This window comes from Muntiacus reevesi, chromosome 11 (genome assembly GCF_963930625.1).
Source record: "Muntiacus reevesi chromosome 11, mMunRee1.1, whole genome shotgun sequence".
Taxonomy (NCBI): domain Eukaryota; kingdom Metazoa; phylum Chordata; class Mammalia; order Artiodactyla; family Cervidae; genus Muntiacus; species Muntiacus reevesi.
Window position 1 is genome coordinate 19,658,520 of NC_089259.1, and position 18,843 is coordinate 19,677,362.

Sequence of the window (18,843 nt, forward strand, 5' to 3'; positions counted from 1 at the left end):
ATTCTTAGATTCTTGAACTGGCAGAAGTTCCCCTGCAGGGAGAGAGCTCCTGCCTGCGCCCCCCAACTCCCTCCCCAGATAGGAAATTTCTTTATAGTCTATGGTTTGATCAAAATCAATGAAGTTTGGCTATCTTATTCCATATTTATTTTAGTGTAATTATTTGAATTCATTGTCAGTCATATTATTAAACATTTCTCTTACCCCACTTCCTGCAAACCTTAATTGAAATTGACATACTAGAAACATGCCCTAGGTTTGTCGTTTGGGTTTCTGTACCCTCTGGCTTCCTGCAATGTGCGCCTCTTCCCTTGATACCAGTATCCCAGTTTGAGTAGCATATGCCACACCATACAACCCAGGAAAATTCATGCTGTACTATAGATGTCCTAAAGCTTATGCCTCTGGCAAAAGAAGATTGTAATAACTTAAGCAACAATTTTGCATGTTTGTGAACAAATACATTATTAAGGATGTAATGGATTTCTGTGATTTCAAATTTATCTTTGAGGTTTGCATTTCTTTAGAATTGTAGTGAATAGATGATAACCATGTAGTTGAACTAAGTATCCCACTCTACATTATCGAAAAATAAACTTATAATTCAGTATAGTAAGTCCCCTACATGCAAATGAGTTCCATCCTGAGAGCGTGTTCTCATAGGTCCAGCAAAGTTAGCCTAGGTACCCAAAGAATACAATCGGCTACATAGTACTGTACTGTAATAGGTTTATAATACTTTTCACACAAATAATACATAAAAAGCAAACAAACACAAAAAATAAACATTTAATCTTATGGTACAGTACCTTGAAAAGTATAACAGTATAGTATGACAGCTGGCTTAGGGGGGCACGTTCGCATCTTTGAAAACTTGCAACTTGAAGGTTTCGTATGTAGGGAACTTACTGTGTTTAGATTCTCACCTTACTGGTTGTGCCTCCAGCAGACGCCATTGCAAAACAGAAGACCCAAGGTAAACTTTCTTCTTAAGTCTTGGCAGTGATGAGGGCTTAGGTAAACGGAAAAGGAAAGGAATTCTATGATTGATTTTTTTTTTCCCCTTATTTTTAAGTGGTATAACCAGTCTTGCCTACGGCCTTTTTCATCACACTTGACATAATATCCAGCAGGACGAGCTGGGGAAATTCTGTAGTCCAGCAAGTTGAAGTTGACCGCAGAATCCTGTCATTTCCATCTGACTATAAAGACAGGAGAGGCCAATGTGGGCAGAGTGACGAGGGCTTGGGGATGACGCCTAAGGAATCTCGTTGAGATGGGTGTTGATAGGAACCTCGTGAAGATGCGGGATCCTAAACAGTTGCTTACCAACCACCCCCACTCCCCAATACACACATCCACACACATCTGATGTCACTCTCTAATGTTCTCTTTATTCAAATATCACTGAGGATACAGAGAGGCCACGAGCTGAGTGTTTATCCTTTAGTAAGCTGTATTCGTGAATGACTAGAGAGCTGCTAGAGCTCTTGCATCCAACATAGGTGCTCAGTAAAGAAGTACTTATTGAAGACTTAATCTATTAATAAAGATGAGTTTCCCTGAGAGTATTATCATACATTTTCCTAAGTGACCGAACGTGATCTTTGAGAATGACCCTCTAATTATTTTGCCTGTGACCGTCTACGAAAGGGAGTACCATGCTATCAACGTGTGGTCTGTGGACCGGCAGCATCAAGGTCACCTGAGAACTTACTAGAAATGCAAATACTGGGCTCCACCTGAGATCTACTGAATGAGAATCTGCATTTTAAAAGATCCCGAGATGATTTGAATGATGATTTGATTTGATGATTTATATTTTGAGGTTGCCTTTTGGCATTTTCTCCAACAAAAATGGAAATGGTTTTTCCAGTAGTCATGTGCAGGTGTGAGAGTTGGACCATAAAGAAGGCTAAATGCCAAAGAATAGATGCTTTCTAATCGTGGTGCTGGAAGACTCTTGAGAGTCCTTGGACAGCAAGGAGATCAAACCAATCAATCCTAAAGGAAATCAGTCCTGAATATTCATTGGAAGGACTGATGCTGAAGCTGAAACGCCAATACTTTGGCCACCTGATGCGAAGAGCCAACTCACTGGAAAAGACCCTGATGCTGGGAAAGATTGAAGCCGGGAGAAGAAGGGGGTGACAGTGGATGAGATGGTTAAATAGCATCACTGACTCAATGGTCACTGACCGAGTTTGAACAGCCTCCAGGAGATAGTGAAGGACAGGAGAGCCTGCCGTGTTGCAGTCCATGGGGTCACAAAGAGCTGGACACAACTTAGTGACTGAACAACCAACATGCTGATCTATTTACATATGTTTATATGAACACATGTGAAGGCTCATGCCTGTACAGTGTTGATTTGTAAAAAAAATAGATATAAGTACACATTCTAGTTGATCAAATATTTGCTGTGCACTGACTATATACAGGCCATCAAGCTGGGTGCCAGAAGATGCAGGTGAACAGCGGGTGAATGGTCAGGATTATCTCCATAATCTTTCATTGTTGGACGGTTCCATCTATCGTGGAGGGTAAAAAGAAGAGAAGGCTGTGTTCTTCACAGTTGATTGGAAATTGACTTTTGTATTAGGGATCATGTGCATTCAGATAACATAGGAACTGATCTCTGAGCAAGGTCTTTTGTTTACCTTAAGAGAGGCAAAATCTTATTGTATAAGGAAATAGACTACATTTTCATGTCATTTAGAATGTATTCATTTATTGAATTTCCACTTTTTTTTTTTAAATGCTTTCTATTGGAATGTGTTTTGTTAAAAGGTTACTCAGTATTGTCCTTAAATAAGGGGTATGTGGTATTAGTTACAAAGGGGCTTCCCTGGTGGCTCAGATGGTAAAGCGTCTGTATGCAATGCAGGAGACCTGGGTTTGATCCCTGGGTTGTGAAGATCCCCTAGAGAAGAAAATGGCAACCGTGCTCCTATACTATTGCCCGGAAAATCCCATGGACGGAGGAGCCTGGTAGGCTACAGTCCATGGGGTCACAAAGAGTCGGACACGGCTGAGCGACTTCACTTCACTCACTAAGTGGAAAACTAGTTTACTAGAGGCTATAATATGGATACCACAAGGCAGACATGGCCATATTGTGTGTTTATAGTCGTACAAAAAAAGTAGTGTTCCAAGTCCAGAAGAAAACAGATAATACCTTGTATGTGCAATATATGATTTATTTGCTTACTTTGTCCATTAAAATACCTTTAAAAAAAAGTTGAACTCATAGAAACAGAGAGTAGAAAAGTGGTTGCTAGGGGCAAAGAGGTGGCAAATGTAAGTTCAGTTATAGGATGTGTGGAATCTGGGGATCTAGTGTATAACATGGTGACCTACAGTTGATAACATGTATTGTAAGATTGAAATTTGCTGAGAGAGTGCAACTTAAATATCCTTACCAAAAAAAAAAAACCAAACAAACAAGGATTAAATATGTGAGGTGAATTAAAAATGTGTTAATTTGATGGCAGGAATCCTTTCACAACATTTATCAACTCATCACTTTGTAAGCTTCAAATACCTTATAATTTTACTTGAAAATTATACCTTAATAAAGTTGGAAAAAAATAAAGTCACAGAACCTGAAATATCAAACGCTGAAAAGGAAAAAAGCCCTTTTAATATGGCGTTTCTCACATTCTGAGTAGGATAGTAACGTTTTTTAGCATTGAGAAGTATTTAGAGTTGATTGCAGGGAAGGGAGCAGAAGACATTAGATGAGCAAGAATGAATACTGAGGCCAAGTTTGAGGGCAAGGAGTGAGCCTGAAAGGCAGAGTGTGATACAACCGCATGAACTTCAGAGAGTGGCAGGTGAGAGAAAGATGAGGAGCAGACTCATCGTAATCAAAAACCCAACCACTGCTTTGGAGGTATCCTCAAACTCTGTCTTTTCTCAGACACTCCCGCTTCCCTGGGCTTCCTTGGAGGCTCAGTGGTAAAGTATCTTCCTGCCAGTGCAGGAGACTCGGGTTCAATCCCTGGTACTGGAAGATCCCCCGAAGAAGGGAATGACAACTCACTCCAGTTTTCTTGCCTGGACAATCCCATGGACAGAGGAGCCTGGTAGGCTATAGTCAATAGGGTCACAAAGATCATGACTTGCTTCCTCTCCAGGAGGGAGGGATCTGGGGGAAACTAGATTTGCTTGGTTAAGGCTGCTTGCCCCTGAACCAGTCCAATTTTCCCAGGAATTTAGAGTTTGGAGTAGGAAATGCTAGTCTCAACTTAGATTGGTCCCTTGAGCTGGGAACTCAGAAATCCAACAGCTGTGTGGCATTTGTGTGCCTGAAGGAAGTGTGAATCACTTGGCTCCAGACGGAGAGAAGCCTGGGCAAGTGATGCCTTAAGGTTTTCTTCATGCTCCGAACGCCCAAGCTTGGCTCCTATTCTGCCCTTGAGTTCAAGAGGTACCCTCTCTCTTACTGCCATATGCCTATTTGCACTTAAGTCCATGTAGTGGGTTCCTGCTGCTTGTCACTGCAAGTATCTGACTCAGCCTTACCCTGAGTGTACACCTCCCAATTCCTGTCTTTTCACTTTCTCCTGCATGCCTGTGATCTTTAAAGAGGAAAGACTGAGCCATGCAGTCCAGTAGGTCCCTATTGGTGCCTCTGAGTTATTGAGCTGAAAACAGCATGGGAAAAGTGAGGGCAAGTGAAGATGAAAAGCAGAGAGAAATATCTTGTTTAATTTCTTTGGACAATGCATTCAACAATTTTAAAATTTTCTTCCATACCAAACACTGTACAGTATGTGAAGAATAAGGTGTTTATTTATTTATTTTTATTTTGTTTTGGCCATGCTGTATGGCATGTGGGATCTTAGTTCCCCGACCAGGGTTTGAACCCGCATCTCCTGCATTGAGAGCATGGAGTCTTAGCCACTGGACCACCAGGGAAGCCCCAGGATAGAGTGTTTAATATGGCAGATGATTCCTATCTTCATGGTATGTACAGTTGGGTGGGGGCGCCAGACCTAAAATGAGTACTACGGTGCATGGTGAGTTTTAACAGAAGTAGGTGTAATGGGCACATGGTCACAAGAGGTCCCTGAGAAAGTTCCATTTTATATTTTTAGAATTTGTTTATTTTTATTTTTGGCTGTGTTGGGTCTTTGTTGCAATGCGCAGGCTCTTCCTTGAGGCTCACAGGCTTTCTCTAGTTGCAGTGGGTGGAGTCTGTTCTCTAGTTGCAGTGCACAGGCTTCTCATTGCGATGGCTTCTCTTGTTACAGACTCTGGGCTCTAGGTGCATGGACTTCAGTACTTGTGGCATGAGGGCTCAGTAGCTGCAGTTCCCAGGCTCTTGACGGTGGCCTCAGTACTTGTGGTGCATGGGCTCAGTTGCTCCGTGGCATGTGGGATCTTCCCGGACCAGGAAACGAATCCTATGTCCCCTGCATTGGCAGACAGATTCTTAACCACTGGACCATCAGGGAAGTCTGGAAGGTCTATTTTAAACCCTGCTATCTATAGAGAATTTGGGGTGACTGATGACTTGTTTTTTAGTTTCCTCTAAGCTGATGTTTATGGATGAGTGAGAAATTAGAGTATGTCCTTATCAAATATTCTTTCAAAAATACTATCTTCCTGACATTATCTCACTGGTAGCTGGAAAGTAGCCTACTATGACAAGATCAAGTTATAGCCTTCCCAGCTGGGACCTGCCTGACCTTGAATACCAGGGAGGAACCTTCCTGAGGGTACAGAGTTAAGGTTTTAGTTATAGCTGTAAATGGGGTTATTTGTTCCAGGCTTCTAATAGATACCATTTCAACCACTGTATTTGCATCTTACTACAGAGGGAAAAAACATAAATAAGCAGACGTGAAAAGCACAGGCATCCCTGTTTTCATGGTTGAGTTATTTTAGGTTTACTTTACCAACTAGCTTTGCTGTTCGTGGGGTCAGACAGAGGAGTAGAGGAGAGAGAGTGCCGGCAGGAGCCAGAGTGGCAGGCGTTTGAGATTTTTCTTACTCTGCAGAGCTGGGTATCACGTCTGGACCTTTCTTGCCAACACTTCCCCCATGGAGAAGAGTTAAAGCCACTTGGCTGCCAAAGGTATAGTGAATAGGAGTTTAAGAGGGCCAGAGTCTCAGGCCTGAGTTGAGGATTGGGCAATTGGAAAACCTCTGTGGGTTCTGTCACTTCCAGGACAGAGGGACCTTCCTTTGACTCCTAAGTGTTTATGCATTTGTCCCCAGAGCAGAACAGAAGATGGCTCTTCAAAGGTAACTACAAATGAAAGGCACACCTAATAAATAAAATGACCATTTTGTAGGATTTTCAGCTCTCTGCCTTGAAAATCCCATCTGGTGGGATGGCGTTTGCCCAGGCTGAGGCTGTGGTTGGGCCCCTTCAGTTTTCCTTCCAGTGTGGCCACTTGACCATTTGCTCAGCTAACTTTTCAAGTACAGGAACGCCACTCAGTGAAGTAAGTCAGACAGAGAAAGATAAAGACCGTGTGATTTCCCTCTTGTGGAATATGAAGCACCAACAAATAAAATAAATGAACAAACCGAATAAAAATAAATACATAGATACAGTGAGAACAGATTAGTGGTTACCAGAGGGGAGGCAAAATGCATAAAGGAGATCAAATGCATGGTGACAGGTAGAAACTAAATTTTTGGTGGTGAACACACTGTAGCAAGTGTAGAAATACTGGGATAGCCAAAAAGTTTGTTTAGGTTTTTCCATAACATCTTACATCACCCTATGTAATGTTATGAAATATATGTAATGTTATAAACCAATGTTACCTCAATAAAAATAAATCTAAATTTTTTTAAACTTTAAAATTTAAGTAGGCAAATAAATAATAGTTAAACAATAAAGTGTAGGAACTCTAGTTCTCACTATAAAACTTCATTTTGAACTGCCTGCTTTTCCAGTTTTTTTTAATTTTAATTTTTATTTATTTTTTCATCAGCCTGGTTGAGAGAAGGCTGTTTATTTGTGATGTGTAGTATAAAGGATATATATGCAGTCAATTATTCATCTATATTCTGAGAGTTTCTGCTTCATGTTATCCTCTTGCAGAAATGCCTACATTCATTGATTGGGCTCTCAGTTCATACTGCTGTGTGTATATGTGAAATGTTTTATTTGCCTTTTTAAACAAAATTTTATTGGAGTCTAGTTGATTATTTTGTGTCAGTTTCAGGTATACACCCAAGTGAGTCTGTTACACAAATGCATATATCCAGCCTTTTTTAGATTCTTTTCCCATATAGGCCATTACAGAGTACAGAAGCCCTTGGCTTTCTCTAAGGCAGAACTTCTCATCCTGTGTGTTATAGCGACCTGGGATGATCCAGATGGATTCCGGGCCCCGCGAACTGATCTGTTTAGTTGGGCAGGAGCAGTCCAGTCGTCGGGGACCCAGCAGTCTGTTCCATTTGCTCCAGGCTGTTTTGCTCACATCTAAGTTTCTGTGTGATTCGTGAGGCGAAAAAGGTTAGGAGGAGCAACTCTATGGACCTGGTACATAGTCCTTATGGGTAAGGTGAAACATGGGCTCTGTTATATTCCCAAAAGATCTTTCTTTTGATTTCCTTTCTCAGATTTGATATATTTTCCTCAGTCAAGACTTTCTGCTTATTTCTACCTTTTTTTTTTTTTCTTATCTGCTTTTAAAGCCATTTTTAATTCTTTGTGAAATGAGGTAGGGAATGCATTGAGTAAGTTATCTTAGTTAAGACAAATGAGAGATGCAGTTTGAACATACTGTTTGCATTAAATTCTGATAAAGATGCATTGTTTAATATTGGAGTGTTCAACGTTGCTCGTAGGATAGCACTTGTGCCTGGGTGGGAAACTGGAATTTGATTTTCATTTTTGCTACCAATTTGCTGACTCACTTGGGGCAAGTCCTGTCATTTTCTCTGCTCTGAACCCAACAGATAAACTGTCCATTTTCTGTCTCTCAGGTTTGCAGAAATATTTTGGCAATATGTCAAGTAAATATTTGTAAATTATTTTCAGGTTTCTGGTGTTTAGCAGTATACACTCTCTTTGCTCATCTTAACCCAGAGGGATTTAGGAAAGATTGGCTGATTTGTGAGGTTTTAGTTGGATTGGTGTCCCATCTGTTGGAATTGTAGTCTTAGAGCTGCTTGAAATTGAGGATTTAGAAAATTAAAATGATTAATGTGTTCCTATTGATATACTTATATTTGAGATGGAAATGAGTTAGTTTTTCCCATTGGTGAGGTCCAAGGTTTAGGACAGTGGAGGTGGTTTGTGCGCTGTCCCACCCTTTCTGCTGGATTTATTGGAGTTTTGGGGGAAATTCATGTGGGAAGATGAATGACTGAAAGTTATTTAAAATAATGAATTTGGTATTTCTGTTATTATAAGATAGTGCTTGCTTGGGTGAGTTTTAAACAGTATGTTTAATTCAGTTGAGAAAGTTTGTTGGCTGTAGGGGTTGTGTTTATAATTCAGAAATGCTGATCCTATTGTTTAATTCATATCTTACTTCACATAACTTCTTGGTTCCTAATTGTGACATGTTCCAAATTGTTGGTTTCTTTTTGGTATAGGTTGTATTTTAGAACCATGTGTAGAAAATGACTTGTTTTTATTATTGACATTTTCCAAAATAATAATGTAATCCGATCTTTTGATTTTCTGTTAACTAAGAAGAAAAAGTGCCCAAGGAAGTTTGATATTTCACAGAATTGAAGGAGAACAGATTTTCCAAACTAAAGATAACAGATATTAATTAATCTGAATGATTATAACATTTATTTAGCATACTCTGATTTCCATCTGACAGAGTGATTTAAAGCTTCCTATAGTCAGATCACTTTACTGTCACTTAAAGCTTGTCTGGGAGAAAAAGGGACCACTGCTCATTCACCGTCATTTTGCCGATGTTACTTAGACTAAATTAAAACAAAACCAAGGATTAGTTTTAGTTGAGTTCATAAAATATTTGAGTTAAATGAAAAATGCTTTTTCATGCTAGGCAATTGAAGTCCTAAATATAAGTGTTCTTAGTAAAGTAAAACACGGGCTGAATACTGTAAACCTAATAAATATTATTTTGTGACACACAGCTGAATGGAGTAGTGTCTGGGAATTAATTAAATCTTTGCTTTATGATGGTGGGGTTCTCTTTATATGCCTCTCTAGTCAAGGCCCTCTTATCATAGAATCCTGACATTTTATTTGTTTTTTAATTTATTTTTTATTGAAGAATAATTGCTTTACAGTATTGTTTTGGTTTCTGCCAAAGGATCCTGACATTTAACTTCACCAGGATTCCTTTAAATACCTGAAGTTTTTTTCACAGAGTACTGTTGCTTATTTAAAGTTCCCACCAGCACATCCCATGAAGATTAGTGTCTCCTGCCAAATAATGCCTTTAGCATAGTAAAGCTGTCGGAGTGATTGAAATCCACAGTTCAACCTTCATTGGAACCTGTGTTTACTTGAGTAAAGTTCAAGCGATCAGCAAAGGACAGGAAATAAATTAGTCATAAAATGAAAGAATTATAGGTTTAAATAATAGAAATGGGTAAACTTTCCCCCAAATAGAAGTATTTTGAGAATGCCTCCTCTCAACTTACATTTTTTTAGAAAGCAAGAGCAATATTTCTTCTTAGATCATCCATGGGATAAAGATGTTAGAAATCCAACTAGCCAGTTTCTCTATAATCCACTTAATTATTGCTCCCTTGACGTTGACGTTGGTTTCTTGTGTTCCCTTTGCTTAGGGCTGATGTGTGGTCAGCTGTTCAGTCATGTCCAACTCTTTGTGACCTCATGGGACTGTAGCCCACCAGGCTTATCAGTCAGTATTTTACCCGTGGAAAATCTCTGTTCATGGGATTTTCCAGGGAAGAATGCTGGAGTGGGTTGCCATTTCCTTCTCCAGGGAATCTTCCTAACCCAGGGATCAAATCTGCATCTTTTGCATCTCCCGCATTGAGAGGTGGATTCTTTACCACTAGGACCATACAGGCTCATATCCTGAGCTTTTCTGCCTTCAAATTATATGGTCATTAATATAATCACCCAGACTAGGGGTTCTCTTTTCATTCTCCCTAAACTTGAAGCTGAACCCCTGCCTTAAACTACCAGATTTCATTTTTAAAAAACACTCAGTATTACAAGTATGTAAAATTAGGATTTTGACAGGCCACCAAGGTCTAAAGTCCTGACACTAATATGAGATAGTATTATTTCCCATTATCCACAGACCTCTACAAACTTCTTTCCTATCATATTTGTACTTTTCATGGTCTTGCTTCCTAAAATTTTGCCAAATATCCTTCTTTTGAGTGTCGTCAGTCCGGGACTGAGCAGGGAGATGGCCAGTCTTGATCAGACAACTTGGAAAATGAGACTTCTCTTGTTTCTTCATTAAAAAAAAAAGTTAATAATTTAATTAATTTATTTATTTTTGGCTGTGCTGGGTCTTCACTGCTGCTCAGGCTTTTCTCTGGTTTTGGTGAGTGGGGGCTACTCTCCGGTTGTGGTAGTCGGACTTCTCATTGCAGTGGGTTCTCTTGCTGCAGGACACGGGCTCTGGGTCGCCCCGGCTTCAGTAGTTGTGGCGTGTAGGTTCAGTAGTTGTAGCTCCCGGGCTCTGGGGCACGGGCGCCGTAGTTGTGGCGCATGGGCTTGTTGACATTGGCATGTGGGACCTTCCTGGATCAGGGATCCAACCTGCGTCTCTTGCGATAGCAGGTGGATTCTTTACCACTGAGCCACCACAGAAGCTCCTTCCCATATTTCTAGATAAAGTGTATTTCAGCCAGCCGCTTTGCTTGGCTCCTGGAGAACGCATGTTTAAGGTGGGCGAATAGAACAGTCTCTCAGTCAAGTTCATCTCTGACCTGAACTTTCAGCCGTCAGAAAGACCCAATTATTTCTTCATTGGCTAGCGAATTATTAGTTGTTACAGCTGAATTCTTCTTTGTGAAATATCGTGTTTTTGCAACCTAGCTACAAATATTGTGTCTAAATCATATTTTGTTTGTTTCTTCCCTTATTCTTCCTTCTGCAGGATTCCCTCAACCGTGTGGTCATAATTATGACTTTACTGTATCTTATTATGCTTCCCCAGATAGTTTTGCCCTTTGTTTCTTTTTGCATGGATGAACAGGGGCTTACTGTATGAACTATAGCACTAGTCTTTCAGAGGTTGCTTTTTCAGTTAATTTCTGGTGAGTTGATGTTAGAAGGATCTCTGTGTCAATTTATCTACTCCCTCAACCCCCAAAGGGAAAGACACTTACTATAACAGCAAATGTGGGCATCGATATTTCTTTTTATTTTTTAAGTAAGGTGGTTATTATTTTTATTTATTTTTAAAATTTTGGTTGCTCTGGGTCTTTGTTGCCTCTTCTGGGCTTCTCTTGTTGTAGGGAATGGGCTTAGTTGCCCTGTGGCATGTAGGAGCCTAGTTTTTCAATCAGGAATGGACCCTGTGTTGGAAGTCAGATTCTTCCCTGGACCACCAGGGAAGTCCCAATGTTTCTTTCAACTCATTTCTTTCCTCCTTGGCCCTGTGTCGCCTATGGGTAAGCGACCCAGGGCCTTTTCCTATGGGAATGTTATAGTCAGGAAGTGGTTTGAAAAGCATCATAAGACTTACCTACTGAAAGTTTTAACACACACACACACACAAGGTTTTTTGTAGGTTTTTTTGGTGTGTGTTTTACCATAATTCCTCTTTGAAAGAATGTTTACACTTTTGGGGGCACCTGGGAGGTAATCTCAGTCTCTGTCAATCCCCTGTCTATAGCCACATGAGTTCTATCATATGGGTTCTGCAACAACAGAACGTCTGTTAAAGCTTCTTTTACTTATTTAGGAAAGATTTTTTTCCTTTTGCATTCTGAAGGCATTTCTTACTATCAGTGTAAAGTGATGTGAACCACAGAGGTGACATTGGGGACAAGTTTTGTATTATGGATCCTATATATAGTTGGTATCGTAATCTATCAATTCTTTGATGACAGCTATAATATCTTATATATCATTGCATCAAATGTCCTGAACATAGTAAGCATTCTAAATTTTTGTTGAAGTATGACAAAAATTTAGTAAATGGGGGTAAAATAAGGAATAACAAAATAGCAGTGTTGATTTAAGGGTAGCTTGTGCAGTATTGTGAAAAAAAGTCTTTTAAATCGCATTCAGAGATCAGTGGGTTTTCTAATTATTACATAACCATATGGGAACTTTTGAGTAAATCACATAGGAAATACTTTTATATGGTCAGGGAGGCAGCTGAGTGATGAGATTTTTCTTTATTATGTGTAGCCACTTGGACTGCAGTCCAATTTTGCTTCATATACGCATACTTATATCATAATAAATTGTTAGATATTTAAAATTTTTAACAAGAATAGCAAAATAGTAAGTAAAGACCATGTTATAGAAATACTCATGTCACTCAAACATAAGAATTGTTTTGAGTTTTTCCGTGTATATTTTTATGTATGTGTCCTTTATGTAGTACTATAATCAGTATAATTTTTTCTTTTGCTTTTTCCAGCTAACATGATAGTTTTCCATGGAATCATTAAATTTTAATCTTGCACACATGTTATGGGATTATGAGACCTGGCATCTTAGCATGTGTGTAGAGATTTTGCCAACAGAGTTTATAGGCCAAAGATGAGTAAGACTGGCTTTCTTAGGGCAGTACATTAAATATTGTTTGATTGCTTTTTTCCCAGCAGTGTTCTTTTGGGAATCTAGCTTAAATTTGGGGCTAAACAAAAAGAAGATATTCTGCTACATTGGTGAAAGTTTGCTGGGGGGGGGGGGTTATATATTTCTATTTATTAAATATGTCATGTCTCAAAATTAGTAAAAGTAAGTAGTTTTAGCAATTCAGAAGATTTTGTTGTTGTTGGTCATGGCCCTTGTATAGAATCAAAAAGATGTTACCAAGTGTTTATGAAGTGGTTCTGTTAGAGCAGAACTTGAAGTGTGTTTTTTTTAAGTGTGTTTTTTATATATAGTTTAAAGGTGTTTGAAAATAGGACTGTGTGTTTGAAATCTGTCTTTGAACATCCTTCAGCTTTTTTTTTTTTACCCTGTGTCACCTTTGTTAAGACATCTAATTATAACTTAAAAATTTGAATAAAAATATTTGATGCTGATTATGATTTTGATGATGGGTAGTTCATGACCTGTAGGGCTACTGTGAAAAATTATGTTGAAGACTTCTGTGGCAGTCCAGTGGTTAAGACTCCTAGCTTCTAGTGGAGGGGAAGTGGATTTGGTCCCAGATTGGAGTACTAAGATCCCATATGCCATGTGGTATAGCCAAAATAAATAAAGAAAAGAAAAATTAGTATAAGTTATGTTGAGCTTTGTAGAACACCGTTTCGGTATGAAATAAAGTTGTCAAAAGGCCCCCATTCTTACCAATAAGCATGGAGAAAGAGCTGGGAACTGGAAACTGACCTAGCAATTTGGGGTTTCCAAGCCTGCTCCCTTCACTCAGGTGTGGGGGTAGCAAGGGGGTCAGTCCCGCCTGGCAGGGAGGCCCTGTCCAGGTCTGGGTGAACTGACTCACCTGACTTCTTTTCTCTGGAACCTGGCCCTGTATTGAGCTGGTTTTCTTTTAGATTGAGACAAAGCCTCCAAGCCTTTTTCCCATTGGCAGCCTCCTACACCTGCTTTGAATACTGACAGTAAAAGACTTCTGTTAGTCCACATGCCACAAATCAGTTCTGAGTTAAAAAAAATAGATTTCTGTTCTTTTGTGTGCAGGGCAAGGAGGGGAGCGGAAATAAGATCTTTCTTTTGTGTCCCTAGTTCAGAAAAAATGGACTATTTCCGTTAAAGATGGAGTTTTCATGGAAGAGAGAGATTGGTGACAGAAGGCTTACAACAGCACAATGTTGTTAATCTCCTCGAGCAAATTTAGACTGGTATTGACAGAACAGCCAAGACCATGCCCTGGGAACCTGTCCAGTTTGAGTATCTTACTTTTTATAGTCGTTAAAAGGATAACTGAAAAACTCGGGGTTTTTTGTAAAATTACTGATTTTATTTTTTGTGAGTGGGAGTTCCATGAACTGTTTGTCAGGAAATAGTGGGGGGAAAAAGTAGCCACACACTTTGGGCTAGTTAGTCACCCCTGAATCCACGAGCATCATCGTTTTGTTAATTTCATCAACATGTTCATTTCTTTCAGCTCCATGTTCATGCATGTCTTTTAACCCGGAAACAAGAAGACTGTCCATAGGTCTAGACAATGGTACAATCTCAGTAAGTACCCATAAATAAGATTTCTAGTTGAAATACTTCCCCTCCTGTGGAGTATGTATATGTGTATTGTGATGAAAATTATTTATTAGTGTTTTTTCTTTTTCAAATTAGCAAATTAATTTTCTTGCTAAGTTAAGTGGAAATTGCAGTGCAGCAAATACTGGTCAGGTGCAGGGATAGATGTCATCAGTATCAAATGCCAGTGAGATCCAGCTTGATATACATGTTCACCTTCACGGCGGTTAGGATAGGGGCGTTACAAGGTCATGGGGTTCTGGTTCTGGGAGTTGGCAAGAGCAAGCTGTGATACTGGCAGCTTTGATGAAATGGTTGAGCATGGCGCCATATGTGGCCCCACATAAGTGACAGAACATGAGGAAAATGCTCTCCTAGACCTGCGAGTCTGATCTTGACTTTGGTACTTGATGTTGATCTCCTTTTTTCTTTTGGGGTCTTCTTACAACCCTCTAACATGTGGATAGAATTCTGTCTGTTTGTATAAACTTGGTAAGAAAGCACAGAACCTAGATTTAGTTTGTTGAGTTGATCCAGATAAACAGACCCTTTGGTTGTAGATCTTGAGGGAACTGAAGTGATCAGAGATTGGAATTTCAGGTTTTATGACTTAATCCTCTTTTTACATATTTATTTACAAACTAGTATATTAACTGGTGAAATGGCTGATCTGGTCAATTCTCCAGTATTGTTCTTACCCATGGGCAAGAGAGGCCCTGCTTTGGGCCCTGGGAACTAGAGGACCCCTCTCTGGCCCGCCTCCCCACAGGATGAAGGATCTGAGGGATCAGAGGTTGTGTCCAGCCTCAGCCCTCACTCCACCCACTCCCATGCTCTGGGTACTTGATTCTGGAAATTTCCTGCCTCCATAGAGCTTAGGGCTTGCTTCTAGGACCTCCATGGGCCTTTTCCCTGGATCTCTCCTGAGGAGGATAAAACTAATAAGTGTGCCCTTGCCTGAAGGGTGGTTCAGGGGCAGTGGTTTGAGGTGGTAGGAGGTCCGCATGGGTGGGCAAGGCCCCTCAAGGTGTCGTTGAACTGGGAGTGGAAAGGGGCGTGGGCTGGCCCTCTCCTGTCGCATGCTGTGACGGGAACTTCAGAGGGTCTAAAAGTTTTGACTTTATACCTGTGCCTCCCGGTGGTTGAAGGTGTGTTTGTCTAGATTGGAGGAAGAGACCATGTCTAATAGTTTAACTTGACTTACAACTTTTAACATATTTAGGTAGATGGAATGTGGGTCTTCCTTTCTAGTCTTGACCCAGTCCCGCTTTGGAGTCTGAAGACATGAGCCTGACATTTGCTATTTGATCTATAGTGAAAACACTTGTTGGGTGATCTTTATGGATATTTTAACAATATTTTAACAATATTGTTACACATAACAGTCAGTCCTTTGACAAATATTTACAGAATCCTATAAGATCTAATGCATTTGGGAGATCTGTAAACCCTGTTCCTTAGGATGGAATTGAAGGTCATGATACAGATTGTCGTCTTTTTTTAAGGAGAGCCATTTTTAACAAGTGTGTGTGCAGTATAAATTTACTTTTAAAAGGCAAGGAGAGAAGAAAAAAAATAAAAGGCAAGGAGAGATAATTGGATTGTTCAGTGAGCTGAAGTTTCATCACAAAAGAAAATCTGAAAAGATGAGCTGAGATCCATTTATTGCCAGTAGTTCATGCAATAGTATGTGTGACACTCACTATCTGTGAAAAACCTTCTCTGTGTGTATAGCATATAAGCGATTCTTTGCATTTTGTGAAATCAGTATTGGGGATTAATGGGTGCTGATAAATTTGACTTTGAAGGCAAGACAGGTGAGCAAAGTAAGTTGTAGAGAGTTCTGGCTATTTATTGTATCATCATTCCTTTAGTAAATGAAATTGCCAGAAAACTGGATCATAGTGAGGAACTGGACTAAAATGATTCTCTAGGTGTGTCAGCTTGGTGTCAAGATACCAAATTTCAACTTACTTGATCATCTAAAATAGATGACTTGAATGAAATAATTTCCTTAAAATTCTCTCTTGTATATTGCTGAAGAAGATGAATTGTATACCCTACCTGTTTTCATCTGAAGAATTGTAAAGAGCTCTGCATTAGGGAACAATATAGTGAGAGAACAAGGTGTTTAACATTCAGAATTTTCATTGATCACTACAATACGAGGTTCTTTACTAAAAATGCTTACAGAATCTCAGCTATTGAATAATTTACTTGCTGGACATGAGAAATTCTTTTCAGAGACCGTAAATTTTCTGTTTCCTAAATATACCAAATATATTTTAGAAGAAATGCTATTGGTTCACTTGCTTTAAAACACAGAAAGTAAATCCTTATTTCACTTTATTTTGCTGCATAAAAGAGATTGAAGAGGCAGTTAACCTTGTGTAACTGAGCAGTGTATTAAAAATGAAATAGACGGCTTCCCTGGTGGCTCAGTGGTAAAGAATCTGCCTGCTGATATAGGGGGAGGCACAGATTCGCTCCCTGAGCCAGGAAAATCCCACATGCTGTGGGGCAGCTATGCCTCTGAGCCACAGCTATTGAGCTAGTGCTCCAGAGCCAGGGAGCCGTGACTACTGAAGCCCGAATGCCCTAGAGCCTGTCAGCGAGAGAAGCCACCTCAGTGAGAAGCCTGCGCACCGCATCGAGAGAGCAGCCTCACTCAGCGCAGCTAGAGAAGAGCCTGAGCCGCGACAAGGACGGAGCACAGCCAAAAATAAACGAACACAATTAAAAAAATGAAGTAGCGGTAACACAAATAGAGACCATTCTTTTAAAAGTTTGGCCGCAAAAGGAGAGGGTAAGAGAGAGGGTGAGTGCTAGAACAAGATGTGATAGTAGATGAGCACCTAGAGGGTCCAGAACAATTTGGAGAATTTAGGTTTGGGGAAGAGTGGGGAGACTTAATTTTTAAGGTAGGGAAGGACAGAGGCTGTTTTGAGATATAAGAGAGGAATGACCTTTTATTTGTCCCGTGAAGTAGCGAGTTAGATCACCTACTGAGAGAAGCAAAACTGAAGGTGGTTTATTTTCATGTCCATAGCTTTTGTTCTTTCTGATCATGTAGCCCAGAACCTCCTTCCGCCGTCTTGGTTTACAGTCCCAGTTATCTCTCAAGGTCTTGTTCACATGTCGTCTTTTCTCTCTTTCTTTTTTTCCTTTTTTCTTGGACAAGTGGTTCCTGAGTCCTCCCAATTAAAATTTATCACACACAATACTCAGTAGGTTAGTTATATCATACTGCTTTTTTTTTTTAACCTGTTTTGTGAAAAGTTGTCAAGTCTGTCTCCTCCATTAAAGTGTTCACTAAGGAACCGGCCAGTCTTATCCATCTCTCCCATTGGATCTTAGCTAGTGTGGTTCTTTGTAGTACAAATTAGGGACTTGGTGAATCATTTGTTAAGTAAGTTGTTGACTAAGTATATATAGTATATATTAATATAGCTGGTTGTAATAAGTACCTGCTTAAATTCTGAGATAGTTTGTTTGTACAGTTCTCTTGCTATTCAAAATGATTTTCACAATGAAACTAACTTCTACAGTGGAAGAAGTTATGCCAGTAATTTAATTCATCCTGCATTTGAGTTTTCAAAAATGCCTTCTGTTTTAATGTTGAAAGAAGTCAGTCAGATTGTGCTAACTGCTATTCACGATGAAGTAGGACTTTAAAATTTTTTTCTGTCATAATGCCTTATGTATTCTAGTCAGCCAACAAATATGTAAATATCAACTGTGTGCAAACCGTTCTGCTCAGCTCTAACATGTGACTCCTGATGTCAAAGAGCTTGTTCAGCTTGGGACAGAATGAAAAGTGAACTTATGAAATAAATATTAATAACACAAAGTTAAAAAAATAGAGCAGGATTAGCACTATACTGGTAAATGTGATGTTGGCAAGCCAGTGAGGTCAGAAGAAAGTAGTGGAGAACGGTCTGGGGCGGCTCCATGGAGACTGATAAAGATAGGAAGGAAAAGGTATTTTAGGCACAATGAACGGCAGGAGCAGAAAAAACTCATGCTCATCTGTATATTTTCCCTTCTTCATCCAAACTGTTAGAGAGGGAGTTCCGTGGTAGTCCAGTGGTTAGGAATCCTGCCAATGCAGGGGAAATGGGTTCGATCCCTGATCCGGGAAGATTCCACATGCCTCAGGGCAACTAAGCCTAAGCACCCTTGAGCCTGTGCTCTGAACCGAGAGAGGCCATCACGATGAGAAGACAGAACACTGCAATTAGAGAGCAGCCCTGATTGCCGCAACTAGAAAAAGCCTGTGCGCAGCAAGGAAGACCCAGTGCAGCCAAATAAATAGATAAACCAACGACAGAAAAAACTTAAAAAAAAACAAGCCCAAAACTGTTAGGGAGCCAAAAGTTTTATTAAAATCTTGCCAAGATAAACAGTCACTGGAAAGTTTTTGAACAAAGCCCCATGTTTATAAAATCTCTGTTCTTTGAAGATTAATTTCATATATGTGTTACAGGAAGTTTGATTTTGATGAGAGGAAGGGATTGCTCTGTATAGTGGTGAGCATTCAGAATAGAGGTTATTGC

At 39.8% G+C, this 18,843-nt stretch overlaps 1 protein-coding gene across 2 annotated transcripts in view; it reads left to right on the forward strand.

Annotated features, from left to right (window-relative positions):
- WDFY2 (WD repeat and FYVE domain containing 2) overlaps window positions 1-18,843 on the forward strand; it is a 175,368-nt gene that overhangs the window by 72,134 nt on the left and 84,391 nt on the right. For both annotated transcript variants that reach the window (XM_065902253.1, XM_065902254.1), the window contains exon 3: window positions 14,199-14,272. In XM_065902253.1, coding sequence (XP_065758325.1) covers window positions 14,199-14,272 — 74 coding nt within the window. The remainder of the gene's footprint in view (window positions 1-14,198; window positions 14,273-18,843) is intronic.